The following is a 24,393-nucleotide window of genomic DNA, read 5'->3' as shown; positions in this document are numbered from 1 at the left end:
AAAACAGTTAGAACAGGGAGCTTGGAAAGTTTTGTGAAGTTTTATGACTTCCAGCCCCTGTTCTTTCAAGTATTTATATCATGTTGGAACCCAACTGGTACATCAATGTTTTTTTGCACTTCTCCATTTGATTCCAGCAGCGTGAACAGATGTAATTAGACATGTACATCACAGCGGGGTCTTTAGCTGTATGCTAATTAAAAGGTGCATTTACAAAGGAGGGAGGGTGTATGAGTTAAATACACACCGGATGCCACTGGGGACCGTACCTGTTTTTAGTAGTCCTATAGAGACCCACTTTCTAACTAACTGTACTTTCTGTCTGACTCAAACTTTAGAGTGCAACAAAGGGCACTTGAACAACAAGTGGTTTTTGAAGGAGAAGTTTCTAAGACTAGAGATAATTTCTGCACAATACAATAATCATAGTATGATGCAAGGAAACTTTTGTGATCAGATTTTAATAATAGGGTTGTTTGAGAACCCATTCTTCTGTGGAGCTACCTTAATATGAATGATGCAATTGCAAGGCTGAAGTGTGAAAAAATGTTGTCCCAGCTATTTGGACTATAAAACGCACTGCATGATGTAATCGCTAGTTCAGTGAATGAATCAATCAATGAAATACATTAAAATCAACTTATTCAACAATTAATTCTATAAATTCAATACTATATGAACCCAAAATCATTCACAAACATTTGGACTTTAAAGTCACTCATACATAAAATGCTGAAGTTTTAGAAGCTGTCTGTGTTATAAAGTATGCGTTAGTGTCTATACAAACGCATGAAATGTATGTGTGCTGGAACCAACAGTACCTACAGTATGACTACTAATGAGATCATGCACAGTTCTGTTATAAACAGTCCAGATAAGCAACCAAACAACACAGAAATGACTATAAATGTAAAGGACAGATGACTATGTGTTGTGTGTGTGGTTGAACTGGTGATGTCTGTGGGTGTTGAGAAAGGTTGTCTGTGTCTGTTCAATTGTTGGGCCACACAGCAGTGCTCCCAGATCTCCTGTAGGAGGCGGACAGAAATATTGCACGCCAATGGCGTCTGTAAACTTGTCCGACGTTGTTTAAAATTCTCTGCAACAACAAATTGCCAGTGGTTTATTTATTGCCTTAAACAGTCCGAGATTGGAAGGCTAAGCTATAAGAAGACAGTTCAAGTATTTGTGGAAGCTCTTGTGCTCTCAGAGAGGATGTCCTGTCTTCTGCCTGACCCTCAGGATGCCTCTGAACCACAGACATGCTGTGGTCACGGTCAACAACGATGACTAACTAATGGACGGAGGAAAAAAAGAGAGAGAAAGAATGAAAGACAGCAAAAGAGAGAGAAATGGTCATGATTTCCCCTTATCTTGAAGAAAAAGCAGTGATGTGTGAAGCTGAAGATGCCTCTGAACATGCACAGACCCAAACTCTGTCCTTTGTGGATTACAGCTGGCCACTTCAGGCATAAACACATACGCACAAACTTTCCCCATTTTGTCACCCCTAGGCAAAACTATAGACTGACTGCATTTTGTTTTTCATGGAATGTGGTTTCATGTTGGCATGTTGCTGTTGTGTTTCTGTGCCAAGGTCACGACTGGCTGATTTCCACACAAACTGTCAGATGACCCCTCACTCCATCAGCAGCTGCCTCAACGATGACTATCAGGCCTGCCTTGCATCTTACACCAGACTCATTGGTGAGCCAAAGAATGATTGAATAGATCTATCTATCTATCTGTCTATCTGTCTATCTATCTATCTATCTGACCCTAAATCTGTGTTACTTATACTGGATAACAATTGCTTTTGTGAAAAGGGCATGTCTGGATAATACTAAAATTAAGTAGAAGTAGGACGAAGTCGAAATATACAGTATTAAGCAGAACAACTGTTTTCAACATAACAGAAGATTGAAAAATAAATCTTTCTTGAGCAGCAAATAAGAATATTAGAATGATTTCTAAAGGATCATGTGACACTGAAGACTGGAGTAATGATGCTGAAAATTCCACTTTGCATTACACAAATAAATTACATTTTAAAATATATTACCATAGAAAACCAACCTGGTCTAATTGTTTATACGTAGGTATTAATACATAACATTTATAGCAAATATAAAAGGATGTAAAACTTAATTGACCGAAATATGCAGGGAAATGACCATTTAGTAACAATACAGCTTTAAAGGAGAAGTCCACTTCCAGAACAACAATTTACAAATAATTTACTCACTCCCTTGTCATCCAAGATGTTCATGTCTTTCTGACTTCAGTTGTAAAGAAATTATGTTTTTTGAGGAAAGCATTTCAGGACTTTTCTCCATATAATGGACTTGATTGGTGCCCCGATTTTGAACTTCCAAAATGTAGTTTAAATGCAGTGTCAAAGGGCTCTAAACGATCCTAGCCGAGGAAGAAGGGTCTTATTTAGCGAAACAATCAGTCATTTTTTTTTGGAAAATAAAAATTTGTATACTTTTTAAACACAAAAGCTTGTGTAGCACAGGCTCTGAGATGCGCGTTCACATACTATTGAATCATGTCGAAAGGTCACGCCGAACGTAGGAGGAACTACAGACCCAGTGTTTACAAAGCGAACGTGCAAAGACTAAGAAAGCAAAAATAAGATGGAGTTTTTCACCATACCTTTTTTAGCCGGAGTACACAGACGATGATTCATAGTAGTGATGGGAAGTTTAGATCATTTTCCACCATCTCGTTCAGCAAAATGAACGAATCTTTTTTCGAGTCATTTTGTTAATTTTAGCAAAATATAATTAAAATGTTACATGTTACTTCTCTAACACATTTACTGCTTATACAAACGTTGATCACACTACAAACAAGACAAAACTATGATGCTATAAGAAACAGAAAATATTAATTCATCCCATAATAAATGCATCCCATAATAAACAAGCATGGATACAGTACAGTAGAACAAATCGTTCAAGAACAACCCATTACTAATTCGTAGCATCGTGAACGCGCATCCCAGAGTCTGTGCTACGTGAGCTTTTGTGCTTGAAAAGTATACAAAAAATTTTTCCAAAAAAATGACAGATCGTTTCGCTAGATAAGACCTTTCTTCCTCATCTGGGATCATTTAGGGCCCTTTGAAGCTGCCTTTAAACTACATTTTGGAAGTTCAAAATTGGGGCACCAATCAAGTCAATTACATGAAGAACAATCCTGAAATGTTTTCCTCAAAAACCATAATTTCTTTACGACTGAAGACAAAAAGACATGAACATCTTGGATGACCACGGGGTGAGTAAATTATTTGTAAATTGTTGTTCTGGAAGGAGTTCTCCTTTAATGATAGAATTTTCATTTTCGGGTGAACTATCCCTTAAAGAGCACATCAAATATAATTAAACTGAACAAGTACTTGGTTTTCATCTCATTCAGTGATCAATAAGATAAATAACAAAAGACCAATAAATAAATTATTCAAAATTTTACCTCTGAAAATGAAATAATGCTGATGCTCATGGTTGTTTCGTAATTGACTGTGATACATATTATTCAGTAACCTAGAATTATTTCTTTTCATTTGTTCTCCCTATAGGTACAGATATGACTCCTAACTACATGGACTCAGGTCACTCAAACTTCACCATTTCCCCATGGTGTACCTGCAGAGGCAGTGGAAATCAGGAGGAGGAGTGTGAGAAATTTCTACAGGACTTCAGAGAAAACACCTGTCTCCGTTAGTCTTTCTTCTTTTATTATTAAAGCTTTTCATCTGCAAAGTCTTCTCTGGCCACTTAGCTTTCAGCATTTGCATTCAATTCAGAATTTATACTTAGCTTTTTTATAAGTAATTGAGGATGCAGTACTTCTCTGAACAAATGGTTGTTTAGAAATAGGTGACTTTGCTACTTCTTAAACCTGAATGCTGCAGCTACGGTGACACTCTTTGAAACCAGCCATGTTTTGTGTTTACTTTCCATTACAAAATTTATTCCATGTGTAGAAGCTCTTCCCTCCTCCAGAATCATAAATGTCTGATTGTTTTGTTACTACTGTCATGTTTGTTAGTAGAAAGTAAACATGTAGGCTGAGGCTAAATAAGGCTTCCAGTCTGACTTATTATCATGTGCTGCTACAGGACTCCTTTTTTGGTATTTCCTAGTGATAATGTGTCAGGTCAGTCATTTAAAAATACTTTTATGACTTATTTTTTAAATGATAATCTAATTAATTCACCCCAAAAATTAAAATTATGTCATTAATTACTCACCCTCATGTCGTTCCAAACCTGTAAGACCTTCGTTCATCTTCGGAACACAAATTAAGATATTTTTTATTAGATCCGAAAGCTGCATAGACAGCAAAACAACTGACATATTCAAGGCCCAGAAAGGTAGTAAGAACATTGTTAAAATAGTCCATGTGACATCAGTTCAACCATAATTTTATGAAGCTATGAGAATACATATTGTGCACAAAGAAAACAAAAATAACTTTTCAACAGTTTCTTTTCTTCCATGTTAGCCTGTCAGTCACGTTCACGAGAGTTTGCGGGAGAAATCCAGTCATTTCAATAGGAATCCAAGCCATTGGGAATTTTATGTGCGGGCCAAAATGCATTATTATAAAGGCAAATAAAATTATCATTATTATTAGGAGGCAAATAAAAGACAATGTAAGATGAAGAAATTCTCCAAAAAAAAAAAAAAAAAAAAAATGTTTGATTGCTTGGCAGGAATATCTTCCAGAGAGTGAAATAAATAACAGAGCGGAAAAACGAAAACATAAGATAAGAAGCTACAGAGCTTCAGGCATTAGCTCAGGAGACATTTCATCCGATATCCCACTGTGAGATAGGCTGAGAGAGATTTCTCAAGTCAAAACAAGCATGGATACAGTATAATTTGCATGGATTTCATGTAGATCATAGCGTGAGCTGCTTTCGTAGACTACATTTTAGGAAATTGTAGGCAAGCTTTTCATGTGACAGTTGTTCCAAAAATTAACAATACGTCAATTTAGGTGAACTGTAAGATAGCATCACATACAACATAGCCTTTCTGAAACATTAGCATCCCATAATAAACGGCAATTTACATGTAAGTCTGGCAGTCAAAATTAATTAAATGGTATAAATATACATCATTAGGGGAGAGTGGGGTAAGATGTGCCATTTTTTACTTGTGGTTTACTATGTGGTCCCTAAGATAAGTGAAAATGATTATGACAAATAAATTATCTAAAGTAATTTAGGGATAATTATCAGAATGTACCTATGACAAAGGGTTCTAAAATTATGGCTTCTTATAAAAAAGTGTTCCTGTGGCTCAATTTGCCCGAGTCAGTTGATAAGATGAACCATCTGGGTGAAAACTAACCATCTGACTGAATCTGATTCAAACATGTGAAATTTTAAAGACAATTTACCTCTTTTAAAAACTAACTTAATCAAATTCCATTTTACAAACAGTCATATTTTTCTTAAAGCTAACTTAAAATAAAACCAGTCAAATGAAGTTTAATTTTCAATATTTAATTGTTTGTATTTTACTGAAACAATATGTCGAACACCAAAGTTTTAACCTTCCCAAAAACAGACTAAACAGAGAGTTTGTTAAGTAAAATTAAAAATAAAAACTGAACTAGAATGAAGGAATAAATGTCACTGAAACTAATATTAGGGACTACAGGTGGAAGGATATATTTGATTATAATGTCATGAAAAGCATCTTCTGGCTCTCAGAGAAGGATATGGTGCACTTGTACACTGTCCCTATCTAATAAACTACAAATAATACATATATATATATATATATATATATATATATATATATATATATATATGGTGGGGTAAGTTAAAGTGTTGGCTCAACTTACCCCATAGCATTTGGCTCATTTTACCCCAAAGCTGGCATTTTGAAGAAAAAAAAAAAAAAACTAGCTAGCTTACCAATTTAGGCTAATAATTAGCTAAATGAGTTGCATGGTTTTGCATGGTTTGCTAAATCACCTATATGCATCATATATATTTTTAGACCTGGATGTATTTGCTTTGATGTAACAGCCATTACATCTGTTATGCTAAAATTTTATGTTGACAGGCCAAAAACAGTTTTTAAAGTAAATGCCTTCCACTCCTCCCATGTGTTTCTCCTTTTTACAGTCTGGCAAAAATTATGTGTGATTCCAAAGTACATGGTCACATGACAGTAAAAGTGTACAGTTGCCAAGACAGAGGGGGTGGGTCAACTTACCCACTGGCTCAACTTACCCCACGCACCCCTACATACCAAAAAGCAATACACAGCAAACAAATCTGTGTCCTGAAATTTGATGTTAACAACATGCTAATATTAAACTCTTTGGAAATCAATAGTCTGCTTCACATTAGCAGCATTATTCTTACGGTGTTGGTAAATGGCTGTTAGTGGACGTGTTGCCTATTAAGAGTGTTTTATATAGTAGATACAAGCTCATGGAAGCAGCAGACAGCAAGCCAGCTCACATAATTTTAAGACAGCCTGTGTGTGTGTTTGTTTTGGGTAAGTGGATGTGTGTCTTGTTTTGTTTTTCTAGCAATTAACTGATTCAGAATCTGCAAGCGTTGCAGAATTAGCATTTAGCTGAACTGCTGACCCCCAGATACAATTAACTATGCCTCGTTCCTCACAAACTTAGAAAAGAAGACACATATTACTTTTCTCCTCAAGGGATCTGGCGAGATAAAATCTCACTGACTTTCTGACTTCCTCCAGAAACATTCTCTTATGAAAATGTGCTTTGAATCTATGTGTTTCTTCCTTTTCTTTTCCCACAGGAAATGCTATCCAGGCCTTCGGCTATGGGTCGCTACCCAAGCCTGATCCCCAGCCTACTACAGGCTCAGCGAAACCTGATCTCGAGCCAACTGCCATCGTCTCTAAAACAACCATGGAACCTGGAGAGGAGCCCTGCATCATATCATCCTGTGCGAATTTAAATGTAAGTCCGATTTTATGCGGTTGAGTAGTTTTAGCATTGGATATTACATTGTATATTTTAATGACAATGTGGATTTCGGTCAGTAATACCATGATGAAAAAAAAGAAAGTGCTTTGAATATGCACTTGTACTTTACTACATAGTTACTATATAATTACTACTATAGAAGTAATTGTGTATTAAATCTGTTCTTCTTAAAGGGATAGTCATTAATTACTCACCCTCATGTCTTTCCAAACCCGTAAGACCCTCGTTCATCTTCTCAAATTCGCTAATTGAGATATTTTTGATGAAATCCAAGAGCTTTCTGACTCTGCATAGACAGCAATGCAACTCACATGTTCAAGGCCCAGAAATGTAGTAAGGACATTGTTAAAATAGTCCACTTTTTGTGAACAAAGAAAACAAAAATAACGGCTCTTATGGGTTTGGAATGACATGAGTAATTAATGAAAGAATTTTAATTTTTGGGTGAACTATCCCTTTAAGCACACTTAAGTTCAGCTACTACATTTAAAATTAATGTAAACCGATACATTTATTGCAGTTAAAATGCAAGTAAGTGTTGAAAACATTACATTTGCGCTTTTATATATTCTATTTTAAATTCTCAGTGTACTTTTTTCCAACAGGGATAAGGTTAGAAAGAAATGGAGGTGCCTTAGTCACTGATGCAGAAAGTAAAAAAAGCAGCTGTGTGAATGAATTGAAATACTGAACATGTTGTGTAATAAATATTTAGATCACCCCACTAACAAAGCTGCATTTACAAAACATCAATTATACACTTTACTCATTTATTTTAGTCATACATATTGTAGTGAAAAAAACATAGCAATATATTTACACATGGGAATATTGTATGCTAACTGCCACTTTGCATTTAATTAGCATTTGATTGGACTAGTTGACAATAGTCAAGCTATGAACAGCTGTAGAATAAACAAATGACAAGAAATAAATTAGTTGACATTTGTACCTTTGTTTGGTTAATTGCACACACACATACATACACACGCACACACATTGCTTTGCAGAGTTTTTCACCTGAGTGCAGAATACTCTCCAGAGATGTTGACGGGCTCGTAATTAACATATTAAAGTTGAAAATGTAAAATGATTGAATGTGCCCCTGAAAACAGCACAAATAGACCAGACAGAAAAATGTCCCCTCACAATTTCCCAGAGGAGCCACAAAACTGCATGTCACTATTTACACTGCATGATGTGTTTGCTTGTGTGTGTGTGTGACTGAACGTGCTAAGCCAGTAGAGCAATGCTTAATTTATTGTAAAAATGATAATTAGTGCATTACCCAGGCAGGAAGTTTATAATTAGAGACTCCCTGAGGGGAAACATTGTCAAACTTCACCATTCTCTAGCAATTCAGAAACGTGTCAGATGCGCATCACAGATTCACCCCATTCCTGAAACTCATATTTTTCTTCTGGTCCCACTCAAATGAAAGATGAATAGTTTGCCATGGGCCATTTTTCTCATTCTGACAGGTAGAGAGAAAATGGGCAAAGTCTCGCTCTGTTTACTGTGTTTTAATTCCAGGCAGGGCTCGGCATCACAGTGATTTTTGAAGGTGAAATTCAAAGGGGGCGCTTTGCTCGATCTAGCAGGTCCAATAGCACTTAAAGTTTGCCTGAGGCAGGAAGGATGTTCCCTCACAGAATCTACATGTAGAAGTGACATGTCTTGCTCATGGGCACAACCGAGGCAATGATTCTATTCACCCAACAATATAACTCCGTTGCTCAACTGGTATGAATTTTCAGATATTCAGTTATTCTGTTCCTGCTAAATTAAATTAAATTAATAGATATGTAATTTCACTGGAAAAAGATATAATTATTTGCAGTCTCTTTGTAGGTTATAGTTTATTTGTTGTTGTTGTTGTTGTTGAGATAATTTGCAAAGTGATATGGAACTATAATGCAGTCGACAGATTTGGAACTACTTCAAAGCTATGTATTTCCTAAAAATAATAGTGATAACACACTATTTTGATAGTCCACTTTAGATATTCTACTAACTTTAAGTAACTTCGCAACTAGGCGTCAACTAGCATTAGATTAGTATTGTCTGCTTAATATCTGCTAACGCTTTATTTTGATGGCGATAAGTTTACAAGTACACGTCAAATTATTCTACTCACCCTAACCTAGCAGTCTACTATTCTAATGAGAGTTAGTTGACTTGATATATATATATATATATATATATATATATTATTCCATGGCCTGTCTATATACTGGATTCTAATTGGCTGGCAGGTATGCAGTAAAACCGTGTAATGCACAAGTAAGTTTAATCACCGTTCTATATTAATGTGCTGCTTTAATTAATGCACACTAACCAACACATATTTCACACACACACAAAGAGAAAGAGGGAGAGAGGTTGGAGATCGCATTAAGCTGTGCACATACATAAACTTCTTGTCAACGCTTTCCCGTGATTTTTCGTAATAAAATAGCCTAGATACTAGATCGCTACATTATATTCCTCAGCAACGAGGTGATAAAATCTGCGCTTTTGAATTAATTAATTGTTTGCAGAGAGAGATGCACAGCAGGCAGGTAAAACGCACATACAACTGTCATCTCTCTCTCCTCTCTCTCTCTCTCTCGATAATTAATTGAAATAAATTCTGGAATTCATGCAAATAAATGTGATCTTACCATATTTTATCTCTGTGTCTGATTTGAAGCGGGCATAATGCTAGAGCTGCATGCCGTAACTGAAGAAAATAACCGTCATTTACCTATTTGGTCAAATATTGCGCTGCAAAGAGCAATACTACTTTTAATTTGTCTAAAACTTGGCAAATGACCATGGAATAAGCGGGATAATCAAAGGGCTTGCCGTGCATTAAAGGATTTTAAATGCACTTCGCGGAAGGTCCTACGCTTTAATGCACGACAAACCATTGATTATACCTTTCATATCAAGAACAAGTTGACTGTTCATCTGCAACTTTAATTATATGCATGTATAAAAGGGGTGTAACAGTACATGTATTCATCCCGTATCATCATGGTACAGATGCCATGGTTTGGTTTATGCAGTACGATGATGAATACAGTCAGTCAGAATGTTATGATTGGCCCAGAGTACACTTTTTTTATTTATTTATTTTTTTATGCCTTTATTTTGATAGGATAGTAACTAGACAGGAAGCAAAGTGGGAGAGAGAGAGGGGGGAACTCAACAAGGCTATCAATGCCGACTAGAGTAGACTTCTTACGTCAGTATGTCCTGAACTCATAAGTGCTCTACCAGTAATCTCATTCTGTGTTCACACAGAGCACATTACCGGTAATTTACTGGTAATGTTATAACTTCTCATAGCGGAAAATTGCCAGAACAAATTTACCAGTTTTTTTTTTTTTTTAAAGGTCCTGTTCACACATGATCTCTTAACGCTAATATACCAGTAATTTACCAGTAAAGAAAGGGGCTTTTGTACAGTGGCCGAGAGAGCTCAACATGCTGCAACTTAAGAAAATATATTGTTTATTTTAACATCCTGATCATACGATTCCTTGGTCTTTTGGATATTATTAGACTAATCTGACGAATTACAAACTTAACTGTGAAACATTATTTTAATGCTATGTTAGAGTTACTCTCAGAAAAACTGTATCAGGATGTTAAAAAAAAACAAAAAACTCACCTTTTAGTTCACCTACAACATCTCTACTCTGACCAAAAGCCACTGAACAAATAATCAGGTCCCAGCTGGGTTCGTCACTTTTTGAGGTCCCCCTGAAACATTTCCGTTGTGGTCCGTGCTATTTGCAGCGCGTTTGTGTGTTTGCAGCGCGTTTCTGTGCTGCGCCTGTGTTGTCAAACTGATGAAGATGTTTTCTTAATTTGTTGCCGTTTTTTCTATTTGCATGTGTTTTCTTAAGTTGCAGCGCGTTGAGCTCTCTCGGCCACCGTACTTTTGTCTAAAGTGGACTATTGAAAGAAAGTGTAACCATAAAAGCACATCTTAAAATGTTTGTGAACCAATCACAACCAATCATTCAACAGTCCTGTGGTATAAACAGCAATATTTAACTATTGATTGATTGACTGCCAAAACAATTTGTAAAAGTCGCATGGGCTGACAACACATTTGTGAATTTTAATCAGTTTGAAACAGTTTGAACTGATTCACATACATAAACTTGTTTTCCCAATGTTGTACACTAGTTATTTTCCCTAAAGTATACGGAATACTCAACCGCTGGAATACGGTAGTCTACCGGTAATTTACCAGTAAAGACTGTAAGTGTGAAAGTGGCTTATGTCTAAAGTGGACTATTGAAAGAAAGTGTAGCCATAATGGCACATCTTAGAATGTTCATCAACCAATCAGAATCAGTCATTCAACAGCCCTGTGGTATAAACAGCAATGTTTACCTATTGATTGATTGATTGATTGACTGCCAAAACAATTTGTAGAAAGTCACATTGGCCAACAACACATCTGTGAATTAAAATCAATTTGAAACAGTTTGAACTGATTCACATACATAAACTTGTTTTCCCAATGTTGTATATCCGTTAATTTCTCTAAAGTATATGGAATACTCAACCACTGGAATACGCTTAATTACTGTTAATTTACTGGTAAAGTGTGAAAGGGGCTTATGTCTAAAGTGGACTATTGAAAGAAAGTGTAACCACAATAGCACATCTTGGAATGTTCTTAGAATCTTAGAATTACCTCATGAGGCAACAAAAACAGCAGTTATGCTTTCTCCAGTGATACAGACATGGACATTTCCATTGTCTTCTTTAATAAGAGAATGTTTAATTTATATCAGAGATGCTATTTGTTTTAATGCTGTCAAATTGACAAAATTATGCACCTGGGAAATTCCTACCTTTGAGTTGGACGTTTGTTATTACGACGTGTCTCACATTCAGGTCAGAAACATACTACAGAGGTTGCCTAAACAAAACAAACAAAAAGAAGAGTTATACTGTGATTTGAATTTGAAATTATTTTGCAAAGTCATTTATAATAATTCCCACATTCAAGTTACAAATGGCCATACCTGCTCTTACTTTAAAAATAAGGTGGATATGAAGCATGGTTTGCTCTCATAAATGCCTGTGGAAAAAGGTACCAGCATGAATGATTTTGTGAATATATGTGTGTTGGTTTGTTTGAGCAGGGTTGGATGTAGCAGTGCAAGGCTACACATCAGTGTCTTTCTGTGCGATTCTGTGTAAACAATCAGGACAAGTGTGAGAGTTCTAAAGCAAAGAGCTGAGATGTGACTGAGTGGAAGAGAAATGGAGGGAGATGTTGAGAAGCGAAGGGGAGAGAGGAGGGCATTAGCAGAGCTGTGAACAGAGATCTGGGCTGATGTCAACAGGCAGCTGACACACATCACCGCTCTCACTAATTAATTGGCTTTTAGTCACTGTCCTCTGTTTCCCTCACCCCCCCCACCAACATCCCCGCCTGTCAACACACAATTTCGGTCCCTTCCTCTGTCTCTCGCTCTGTCTGTCTCTCTCTTTTGCTCGCTCTCGTTGCCAGCTGCAGTTCTGGCAGTTATGGCTTTTGCCTAAGCCTGCATCTAATTATGCATGTTTACACAGGAGATGCTGAAAGTTCACTGCATGAGCTAACGCTAATTCAACACAATCACTACATTCATAGATCAGGTGAAATGACACGTAAAACAAAATAAAGAGACGTACTATACACAAACACGGAGAAATAATTAGGTATTGGTAACTGCAGTAGTATTTCCTTTACTTGAACTCACTATTAAGTGAATAGTGTATTAGCATTTTTAGGCATGAACAGGAAGATATAAACATAATGGGGTAAATTTAGTACGTTTGAATTGCACCTGCTGATAGTGTTGTTTATTTCCTTGGGTTGTTTTAGCACCACATTCGCTAAAGGAATTATGCAAATTCAGGCAATGGTGCAAAAACACATCTGTGCTGAACACAGTTAGCACGGTAAGACGGTTATGAGTGTTATAAAATAAAATAGAATAAATGTAAATTAAAAAAAAAAGTTTCCATTTTTTTTTTTTTTTTTTTGCCAAGTTAAAATTTCAGTTTTTCTTTCTTTCATTCTTTTTTTTTTATTTTATATATATATATATATATATATTTGCAAAATTACAACTAAACTTAACTAAATGAAAATAAAATAAAATAAAATAAAATAAAATAAAAGATTTTCTATATTGTTCACAAAATTAGAATATTAAAATAAACATATTTCCCCCAAACAGTTTTTCACAAAACTTGAACTAAACTAAACTAAACAAAACAATAAAATAAAAAAAATAAAATAAAATAAATAAAATAATTAAAAATATATATTATCTGCAATATAAAAAACTAAAATAAATAATATAAAATAAAATTTAAAATCATAGTGTTTAAATGTTAAAATAAGCACATTTTCCTCCTTTTTTTTTTTTTTTTTTTTTTTTTTTGGCAAAATTAACAAAACTATCAAAACTAATCAAAATGTTTTCCCAAACTTTATAAATACTATAGATTAAAATAACAATAAATGTGTATATAAAAGATGTCTTCCACTTTTTTTTTTTTTTTTTTTAAATTAAATTAATAAATATTTAAATGTTGAAATTAATAAAAATGTTTTCCGAACATTGTTTTTTTTTTTTTTTTTTGCAAAATTAGAATGTTAAAATAAACAGTTTTTTTTTTTTTTTTTTTTTTTTTTGCAAAATTAGAAATAAACTAAACAAAACTAAGGTAATAAAATAAAAATAATTCCAGCATTTTTTTAATAAATCAAAATGCTTCCCCAAACTTTTATTTATTTATTTTTTCAAATAAACTAAACTAAAATAATATAATATGAAGTGCATGCAATGAATGAATGAATGAATGAATGAATGAATGAATATTGTGGTGTTTTTTGCAAAATTAGAATGTTTTCTAAATAAAAACAAAAATGAAAAAATAAAATAAATTAAATATATAATTGTCCACACTGTTCACAAAATCAAAACAAAGTGAATCATATTAAATAATTTTAGCTAAAATTAAATAATCTAACAATACATACTTACATTAAATATATAGTAATAGCAATATTTACCTACATATATTTTTACTACATTTAATAAATGGGGTGGGGGGGGACTTCAGTAAACATTTTGATTGATGACACAAAAAAAATCTGTATTTTGAATTAATTCATTTAACCAAATTTATTTAAGTAATGAATCAGGATTAAATGATAAAGTGCAAGTATTTGCACATATGTGTGGTTATAACACAAATTACAAATTACTGCTGCCATGATCATAATATGTACACAAACGAAATGGATAAACACCACAAAACACATAGAAAAAGTCATGTCTGTATTGACAATAAAATCAACTTATGTAAGTGACTTAATTACAATGATCGCGCATCATCTTGTCCTTGCTATAACTAGTTTGCGGGTTGCTCATAAATAAGACACAGGCGTTTGCAGTGAAATGCCCCACACACTTTACCAGCTCATATAATGCACTTACTTTCAAAACATTTTGAAATCACTCATTCTAATAGTCCTTCATGCTTTACCTTTTAATCAGAGGAGGAGAGATTAAGATCGATTGAGTCTTGGGTAAATAGCATTGTGTGGAGAGAAGGCTGACTAAGGGAGCAGCACACAGCGGACACAAATTGAGGCACTAAATCCCAACGGGATACAGTCTCTGCCTCCCGGTCATTGTATGTGTCATGTGGCCTTTGGGTTTTCTGGACTACAGCACCTGATTAAACCAGCAGCTTTGTGAGAGGCAAACAGATACAGGATGTTGCTGCAGGAATGCGATTTTAATTATAAAATGCTGAGAGGTGTTCTTGATATCTTTAGAAACAATTCGGCAGCGAAACCAGGCGTCGACATTGTCTGCGCACTATACTTCTGTCCTATCTTGAAGGTGTCTGGAGATGATTACATCTCCTCTAAGCCTCAGTGGTCTTATTGCAAATGCCAACCTGGCCGCGCGGATGTACTCCAGGCCCGGCTGAAAGGTCTCAGTCTTTATTCTAACATAATTGAAAACAGATTTATTGGATTAGAGTCTGCGTCTGTGCGAGTGCACTAGTTCAATCCCACCCTTCTTTGTCATAAACAATACCGCAGCGACGTCTTGACAAACAAGCTTTGATGACCTTGTTTGGGGGAACAGAATTTTACAGCGTGAGATGCAGGAATAAATGTATGGTTATATGAGTCAATAGGAATGGAATGATTTGCGCCTCCTTGTAAAGACCTTTATGAGTATTCAGCCAATTAAAAGAAGATGGCCAAAAGCGCTAAAACAAGATTTGTAGATTGTACAGTTGAGGTCAAAAGTTTACATACACCTTGCAGAATCTACAAATGGTATTTATTTTACCAAAATAAGAGGGATCATACAAAATGCATGTTATTTTTTATTTAGTAATGACCTGAATAAGATATTTCACTAAATAAAAGATGTTTACATATAATCCACAAGATAAATTAATAGTTGATCCACAGCTGTTTTTGATAGTTTGGTTTAGTGATAGTTGTTCATGAGTCCCTTGTTTGTCCTGAACAGTTAAACTGCCTGCTGTTCTTCAGGTCCCACAAATTATTTGGCTTTTCAGCATTTTAGTATATTTGAACAGTTTCCAACAATGACTGTATGGTTTTGAGATTGATCTTTTTACACTGAGGACAACAGAGGGACTCATATGCAACTATTACAGAAGGTTCAAACGCTCACTGATGTTTAAGAGCTGGGGGGTGAAAACTTTTAGAATTTGAAGATTGGGGTAAATTACTTATTTTGTCTTCTGGGAAACATGTAAGCTACTGAAGGGCAGTACTAAATGAACAAAATATGATATTTAGGCAAAATAAGAAAAATGTACACATCTTCATTCTGTTCAAAAGTTTACACCCCTGGCTCTTAATGCATCATTTTTCCTTCTGAAGCATCAGTGAGCGTTTAAACTTTCTGTAATAGTTGCATAGTTGCATCAAAATCATACAGTCTTTGTTGGAAAGGGTTCAAATACACAAAAATGCTGAAAAACAGAAGAATTTGTGGGACCTGAAGGATTTTTCTGAAGAACAGCAGGCAGTTTAACTGTTCAGGACAAACAAGGACTTCATGAACAACTATCACTAAACAAAAAAACACAGCTGTGAATCATTCAGGTAACAAAACAGTATTAAGAATCAAGTGTATGAAAACTTTTGAACAGGGTTATTTTTATAAATTCAGCTATTATTTTCTCTTGTAGACTATATGTAAATGTCATTTATGTGAGATATCGTATTCAAATCAGTACAAAATAAACAATAACATGCCTTTTGTATGATCCCTCTTATTTTGGTAATATAATTAACATTGGTGTATGTAAACGTTTAGCTTCAACTGTATGTATGTACAAGCTGTATGGATGTCTGTCTGTATTATACTATTGGCGGTTTATTTACCACAATTTTACCACATTTGCAGGACATTTAAATGGTAAATTTAGTAAAAAAGCTGATGCCATTCAAAGACTAAAGGACAAAGTTAAGGGTAATTTCACAGATTTTCAACCAGCTTTGTATTGTTACATTGTCAGTTGTGTATGTAAATAAACAATGCGTACTCTTTTTCCGTGTTACCTGAGATATCACTGAGATATCCCAGTATTTTTGTCAGCAAAAAGTTATTTTTTCCCCTCTCACTATCGTATGAATTTTAAATCAAAATAATACATTATTTCCATTATTACTTTTCTTTTCCTCTTCTTGTTATTTTTATGAAAACTGCAGAAATACAATCTTTTGACAGCTCCAGGGCTTTTTGGCACTAGCGACAATGCATCGTGTGATTTTTACTTGCACGGAAAACATGTAGCCCATCATCTGGCACGAAATTGCATCTATTCGCGTCTTTGCATTGACTTTGTATGTAATCTACTTGCGCAACTAATTAAATTCACTTTTGATGTGTAAACACCATTACTACTGCAAAAACAGCCAACTTTTATTAAAATCCATCTTGCCAGCAGTGAATTACCCGTACAAAAATTGTAGGAAGGTCATTTTTAAGGGTACATAAAAGGTAAATAAAGGTGCTTCATGATGCCATAGAAGAACCTTTTTTGTTTAAATGGTTCCATAAAGAACCTTTAACATCTGAAGAACCTTTCTGTTTCACAAAAGGTTCTTTGTGGCGAAAGAAGGTTCTTCAGATTATAAAAAGGTAAGAAAGAGATGGTTCTTTAAAGAACATGTGACTGAATGGTTATTTTTGGGAACTAAAAATGGCTATTCTATGGCATCGCTGTGAAGAACCTTTTAAAGCTCCTTTATTTAAAAGAACAGTCATTATTTACTCAATTCATTATATGAACTATTTTTATGTTTACACAAAAATAGCAATATAGTTTAACATTAAAAGAACTACAGCTAGAAAAACGCATTAACAAAAGAAGTGGTTCTTAAATTTTACAACCACCGAGCAAAGCTAGCTTCCATAAAGTTGTCTGATTTTATTTTTCAGCACTGCGCAAAATGACATCTCTTTGAGCACAAGCTTAACTGAGTGACATAATGACATATTTTGATTGATATTCCTGTAGTTCAGATAAATCATGCTGCTGCAAGAGTCTCATCAGTCTTTTTGTACTCTTTACAGATCTGTGTAAGAGCCCCATCAGAGCATAAACTTAACACATTCACACATTACACTGTATTTGCATGTGTTAATATGCACATTTTGGAGGCTAATTCAAACGTATATTTTGGAATTTCTTCTAGAAACTCTTCTGTCAGACTGGTTACATTATTGAACTGGACTGCTATATTCTGGAGGTGCTGACCCCCCAAAAATCTATCAAAGAATGAGTGATATCAGTGAGCCTGATAGTGCTCCACATGAGGACTCATTGTCAGATGAGAGATAAGATAGACATGCATTGCAGAGAGATACTGTAGATCTCTCAAACAAGACACCATCGTATTATACTTAATTCCATATCTGAAGGATAACCTTATTTCCTTGCAGGAACTTGATTGCTATCCATCAAAAGACTACATCTGCGAAAGTGAGGTAAGAAGTGCAGAGATGAAACTTTCCAAGCCAGTGAGTTCAAGTATTATCTGTAAGCATCTCCTGCTTGTGCATGAGGGGGAAAAAGGCTTGATGGCTGTTGCGTCCAGAGACAAAGCACCATTGCACGGCTTTATTGTAAATGTGTTGTAATCACACATTTCTCTTATATAGTCACTTGCTCAACATGTACTGCAAAAGCTTGAGAGGGTTTAGGTGAATCTCATAAAAACTTTCCAGAACATTTCCAGATTGTATTTTACTACAAAACTGAGAAATATGTAAGAAATTATATTTTGTATAATTTATATTTTCATCTTCACAAGTGTTTTTTTTTTTTCTTCTTTTCATTCTGACATTATTTTCATTACGATGATGATTACTATTATTATCACTATTAGTATTATTAGTATTATTTTTACTGTAATGCAAAAAAGGTATATTCACGCAATTGTAATGTGAACAAAATAACAAGCACTATTAAAAATAATGTGAAATACAAAATGTGTTGTATTAAAAAAATGAGTAATGACAATTACCAGTATTTATTGACCACATGCTACTGTATGCAGTTTCATGAAAAATAATATCAGTTACAAAATAAAACAAATAAAACAAAACTGCATTGTTACATTTTTTTGATTAATAATTTATTATTATTATTATTATTATTATTATTATTATTACTGTAATACAGGATGTTCAGAAGCATTATATATATATATATATATATATTATTATTACACACACACACACTATCATAAAAATAGTGTAATTAAAAAATAAATTATCATCATCATCATTATAATTTTTATTATTATTATCTCAAAAGCTGTGACTTTTTTTGCACGACCAATAATTGTAATAATAATAATAATAATAAATATTACTACAATGCAAGATGTTCACATATTTTGTATGACAACCAACAACAACAATACCAATAATATTAATAATAATAGTAAATATTACTGTAATATATATCATGTATATATCATGAAAAAATGTCAGTAAAAAAGTACAAATATAATGTATTATTATTATTATTATTATTATATAGGCAATTAATACAATACAATAATGTATTACATTACATTATAATAGAATTGCTTTTCTTTTTTCTCTCTCTCTGTTTTTATAAAGCATGACCTAGACTTATTTTCATGAGATTTCATCAGTTTGCACAATGTCTGGTCTTCCGTATCATATTATTTTGTTTGTTTGTTCTTGGCAGGTTCCTGGCAGTCCACCTAACACGAGAGTAGAGGACCCCAGAAATTCAAGTCCAGGCACAAAAGCCCTAACTGCTGCTTTGATGCTCGGTCTGTTGTTTGCTTTCGAAAGCCTCACCATGTAGAACTACCTGAGCTTCACAAGCCAGCACAGTGAGGACAAGGCTGATGGAAACCCCCTCATGATCATCTTCAGACCAAACTCACGCCTCTCTCCTCTACTGCAGCTTTCTTTCTTTCTTTCTTTCTTTCAGACAAACACCAACCAGAAAGAACACAAAGACACATATCGAAAAGACTGCCGGCCAAAAGAGAACGAGCAAATACCGAATGAGCAAACGGCCAAGAAACAGACATTGCGTACTTAGCGTACTTGAGTCCAAAGTCTGGTGCCTGATTGGTGGACCTGCATCTAAAGACCCAGGCACAGAGCTTTCCAGTCTACTGTACTTCTTCCCGCCGCCCACACCGCCCAAAGAGAGGGCGGCTCGCAGCACCCATCAGGCCTGAATTACCCGTTGTCTGGCACTGGATTACACCATCTCTGAGAGGCATTCTCCATCCCGGCCCACTGCCCATTTATTGGATTTGCCGCGCTCTTCTTTGACAGCTGCTTTAGCTTTCTCATTGTGATTATTCCTTTTCGGTTCCGTCTTTTTTCCTTCTTTTGTCCACCAGTCGAACGGGAGTAATTACTTTTCCGTGGTTCTTTTAAACGTGAAGTGTTTGAAGTTTAAATCTGTACCCTGTCGACACGGCGCGAGGTGGATGTCTCGGGCGACGGCTCTCTTAGTCACATTCTGTACTTAGTTTGACAGATTCGAAAAAGAAAAGAACGCTGAGATGAAGTTGATGAAAACGTACCACTGGATCAACAGGAGAAGCAGATCTTTCGTGTGGGTTCACAGTGTCAATGGGCTGCCCACACATGTATAATTTTGTCTGTGAATATGAATGTTTTTCTTTCCAAAAGTACAGCTGTTAATTATTACGTGTTGTCTTTAATGAACGATGATGAGACTCTAGAGAAAGCAGTGGGAGTGACAAGGACTGCATGACTGAGGAAGACCTGGAGGTGCTCATACCACTATCCATTATTAGTCACGCCATAATCGCTCTCTGGTTAAATGGAGAAAAACTCATTTTGGGACGTTCATCACATGTGAATCATTGTGTGAAATTTATGATGTGGCCTTACTCTTTGTTTCTCCTCCTCATTATTTTCTAGTCGCCGTGTGCGGAGAAGGTCGATGCCGAGTTTTCATGTTCGGAATGTTTCTAAAATTCTACTCACCCCGATTCACAGGTTCCGTAAATGCACTAGATACGTATGACTCTTTTATCAACATTCCAAATACTGAAGTTACGAACAAGACATCGATATATATATAAATATAAATGTAAAGTTGAAAACTAAAAAGATTTATATATTGTGTCCTAGGCTTGTTATATACATACCATTGCAAAGCAAACAATAAATATGAACATTCTTTGTGTAAATATGGCACTAATGGGAAATGGAAACACATTACATAGTATCAGTGGGGATCTGTCTGTGAAAACATTAAAACATCAACAGGCTCTTTCTTTTTTTTCTTTTTTTTTTTTTCATTAAAAGATGATTCAATGCATTAAAGTACTAAAAGATTTATGTTTTTAAAAGGAACAGCTCTATTTTGCCAGATGCTCAAAAAATAATCTCATTCGGTGTGAATGTTCCTAGAATTGTACTTTTGTTGAAACATCTGGAATATATAGATATAAAAAACAGTATATTTTTGAAGTATGCTGCCTTTTTGAGGGGAGAAAAATATATATTTTAAGGGGGCTATTAAGTCGAAAGGCAGGTTTGTCACTGTTGAATGAGAACAAGAGGAAATTCAAATGATAAGAAAAAAGATTCTTGCTTTAAAGTGATTTTCAAAAATGTGCTGTCATATTCAGTGGAAACAGTAGTGCAGTGTGAATTCTCTGAAAGATGTCAGTTTACATTAAGTCCTACAACCTTTTAACAAAACGACAAAGTGAATTTGAATCTCAGCGTACCTGAGCAAAAGGCATCCACCGTATGCTCCCCGAAAACAGCATTGATACTGTATATCAAAAAGGCCTACTGGGGTTTGGGTAATGTTGTGACAGAAGTGTGATTGTTGAGTGTGTGTGTAGCCTACATGTACAGTTCGTTTGTGTAGGAGATTTTTAGCTGTGGTTGGGCGGGAAGGGGATTTGGTATCAGGGAGAGACCATTTGAATGACAAATGTAAGCTTCAGATGCAAAGAAATGAACTACATGAAAAAGAGTAGCACTTCACGGAGACATTCGATGATGCTTTTGCTGTGTCACATGACTTTGATAAACCATCGTGATTTGATCACCTCTGGAATTAGCAGAGCTCTACGTCATCTCATCACTGCTTCGATGTAAGGGTCACCTCCCTTTGTAGACTGCTGTGAGGTCCAGATATGCTAATGCTGTGCTTGTTTCCTGATCAATAAAGCCACTTCAATTTTTACTGCTTTCCACATTTGTTATCTCACTCTGTTGAGGACATCCACTGTGGTTAAAAAAATTAAAGGCAACATCTGAGTTTGCTTTATCAACCCAGGTTTTTTGGGAAAACGTGGCAACATTTCTGCAAAATTTAGTACTCATTGAGAACACATTCAGTTTTTATCCTAAACAAATGAATCTGGCAATGATTTATTATGTTGATTGTGGTATGTGTCACTGCAATTTGGAAATGTCCATTGAGTGGCACAAAAAGTTTAATGCTCTATCGTGTTGAATTAAAATACCGTATCAAATACACTAAACCTTAACCAACAGACCAATTTTGGTGTTTGCAAACAGTTTTTTTTTTGGGTCAAAGCCTATCTGGTGTCAGAAAGTGACAGTAGCAATCTATGAGAGCCATGGAATAAAAGTAAAAATGGTAATTTTGAGTTTATATTTCCAAAATTTGCACTATTTTTTTTCCCTCAAAATAATGAGATTATGTCTAATACAGAAAAATCAACTTGTCATTCTTCATTTTCCCCTTGGCTCAGAATCACAAGTTTATATCCCACACTTCTGGCATTTTTTCCTCAGAATTGTCGTCTGATGAAGAACCTGCGTGCTCAAAACGTTACACGCTATGCGAAAGCTTTTTAAATAAAATTTTTTGTTGCCGACTTTACATTTGAATTGTTGTACTTGTTTTTTAGTCGAGCACCCTTTTGAGATTAATGTGCGTGCTTTTGTTTGCTTTTTTCCTCAGAATTGACAAACTCACAATTGCTGAGTTAGACTGAGTTGTGAAGCCTTAACTAGGTGATATAAACTTTATAAACTCATGCTATAACTGTAGGGCTACTACAATATGAACAGCATATGTGAATATTATGTAGACATATCAAATTTATGCTTTAAAAGTAGAGTAATCATCGGTTTTATCCATAATCTGTCTGTTTAAACATCTGCCTTTAGTTTCACATGGCATCTTTGACGGCGGTATTATATAAAAATGATTTGCATTCCAATTCTGACATCCACTCATTTTTTTTTTCTCTTATTTCATGGCATCATTTATTATCAGTGTTGTTGTTTTTTTTTTTTTCTGCCACTACAATGCACATACAGCTACAAGTGACGTAACTGTGTTGTCTACTCCAAACTGGTCTATAGTGTTAACAAAAAAAACAAGAAATAATAATTTTACCTTGCTTCTTCAAGTCTTTGAGCTCTTTAATCATGGCTCGCACTTCACATTACAAGTGCAATGCTGTATCAGGTGCACTACTGAGCAAGTTTACAATATCAAAAAAGCCATACATATGGGGATGGTTATGTGAAACACTAAAAATGTTTTGAGGTAATAGTCATATGCAAGGAACCACTCAAAAACAATCTTTATTAATTAAAATTATTAAATGACAAAAAAGTCATTGGTATAAAGATAGAGCGCATTTAGGTCACGCCCACACCAAGGAGGAAACAATCCAACCCTCTCCATTGATTTTGTATTGCAGGAAGCTGCCTCCATGTCATTTCTGACTTGTAACAAAAAAAACAGAAAAAAGCTGCTGTGTGACAAGGTATACAGTAAACAAGCAAAAAAAAAAAAAAAAAAAAAAACAGAACTACATTTTTATGTTTTAAGTTGTCGATCCTAAAAAGAAAAAAAACTAATGTTTGAAGATACAAATAGTTGTAGATGTAGATGTCAGGGTATTTCACATTGGGCCATTCAGCTGGATCATTTCTCTAACAAAAGGAAGGTAAGGAAAAAGGGCAGTGACAGAGTCCAATCAAATTTAGACTATGTTCACACAACAACGATGTAGTCAAAAATGGAGTAAAAAAAAGTTTGTCCCCTGAGTTTTTAAAAAAGGTTCACATATACACGACAACGTTTTCAAAATGATTTACGTTTACACATATCCACAAAAACTGCCAAAAATGCTGTATTACGTATGCCAGGCCAGTAGTTAGCGTGCTGTTCGTTCGCACTTGACTTTAAAATCGACATGTACTGCACGTCTACATATCTAATGCATGTACTGTTTATATATATACATATAAAATCTAGGTAGAGATTTTATTTTCTAATGATCATGTGTTTCTTTCACATTTTTATTTATAAAAATACACTTATATGTTGTACATGTGTAATTTCTGCACCACTATTGTCACCAAAAAGAATAGCAAAAATATGCAATGCTTTTTTTTTTTTTTTTTCCATTTTTTTTCCAAACCATTACTCTCTATTCCATTCGTCAGACAAACAGAAGGCCCTGCCCCAAACTCACACTATTGGTTGAGCTGTTGCTGTTGTCGGGCAGGTCAGGACACTCAAAAAAAACAGAACAATGTTTTGTAAATACCACAGTGCCACTGGTCATATTAGAGTAGAAGTACTTTAAGCTTAGCATTTGAGTTAACTTGTAATACTGAATAATAACCCTACTAGTTAAACATTATAAATACATTGCCATCAGTATTATTGCCATCAGCTTTTATTTAAGTCATTGGAACTGCCTGATAGGATGTGCAGAATTGTTCGTGATGGATTCTAGCTTCGCCAATGTCTGTCACCAGTTTTGAATTATGTTTTATGACT

General features: G+C 34.8%; 1 protein-coding gene across 3 annotated transcripts in view; it reads left to right on the top strand.

Moving 5' to 3' along the window:
• gfra2a (GDNF family receptor alpha 2a) overlaps positions 1 to 21,804 on the top strand; it is a 90,846-nt gene extending 69,042 nt beyond the window's left edge. Inside the window, exons 5-10 of one of the 3 annotated variants that reach the window (XM_051117691.1) lie at positions 1,598 to 1,707; positions 3,584 to 3,724; positions 6,806 to 6,969; positions 18,015 to 18,059; positions 19,294 to 19,444; positions 19,546 to 21,804. In XM_051117691.1, the coding sequence (XP_050973648.1) occupies positions 1,598 to 1,707; positions 3,584 to 3,724; positions 6,806 to 6,969; positions 18,015 to 18,059; positions 19,294 to 19,416 (583 nt within the window). In that variant the 3' untranslated portion in view covers positions 19,417 to 19,444; positions 19,546 to 21,804. Of the gene's footprint in view, positions 1 to 1,597; positions 1,708 to 3,583; positions 3,725 to 6,805; positions 6,970 to 18,014; positions 18,060 to 19,293 lie in introns of all 3 variants that reach the window. The other 2 variants (XM_051117690.1, XM_051117692.1) reach the window with 2 other exon arrangements.
• Positions 21,805 to 24,393: the final 2,589 nt, after the last annotated feature.

Source organism: Labeo rohita, chromosome 8 (genome assembly GCF_022985175.1).
Source record: "Labeo rohita strain BAU-BD-2019 chromosome 8, IGBB_LRoh.1.0, whole genome shotgun sequence".
Taxonomy (NCBI): domain Eukaryota; kingdom Metazoa; phylum Chordata; class Actinopteri; order Cypriniformes; family Cyprinidae; genus Labeo; species Labeo rohita.
This window is presented reverse-complemented; position numbering and strand designations above follow the sequence as displayed.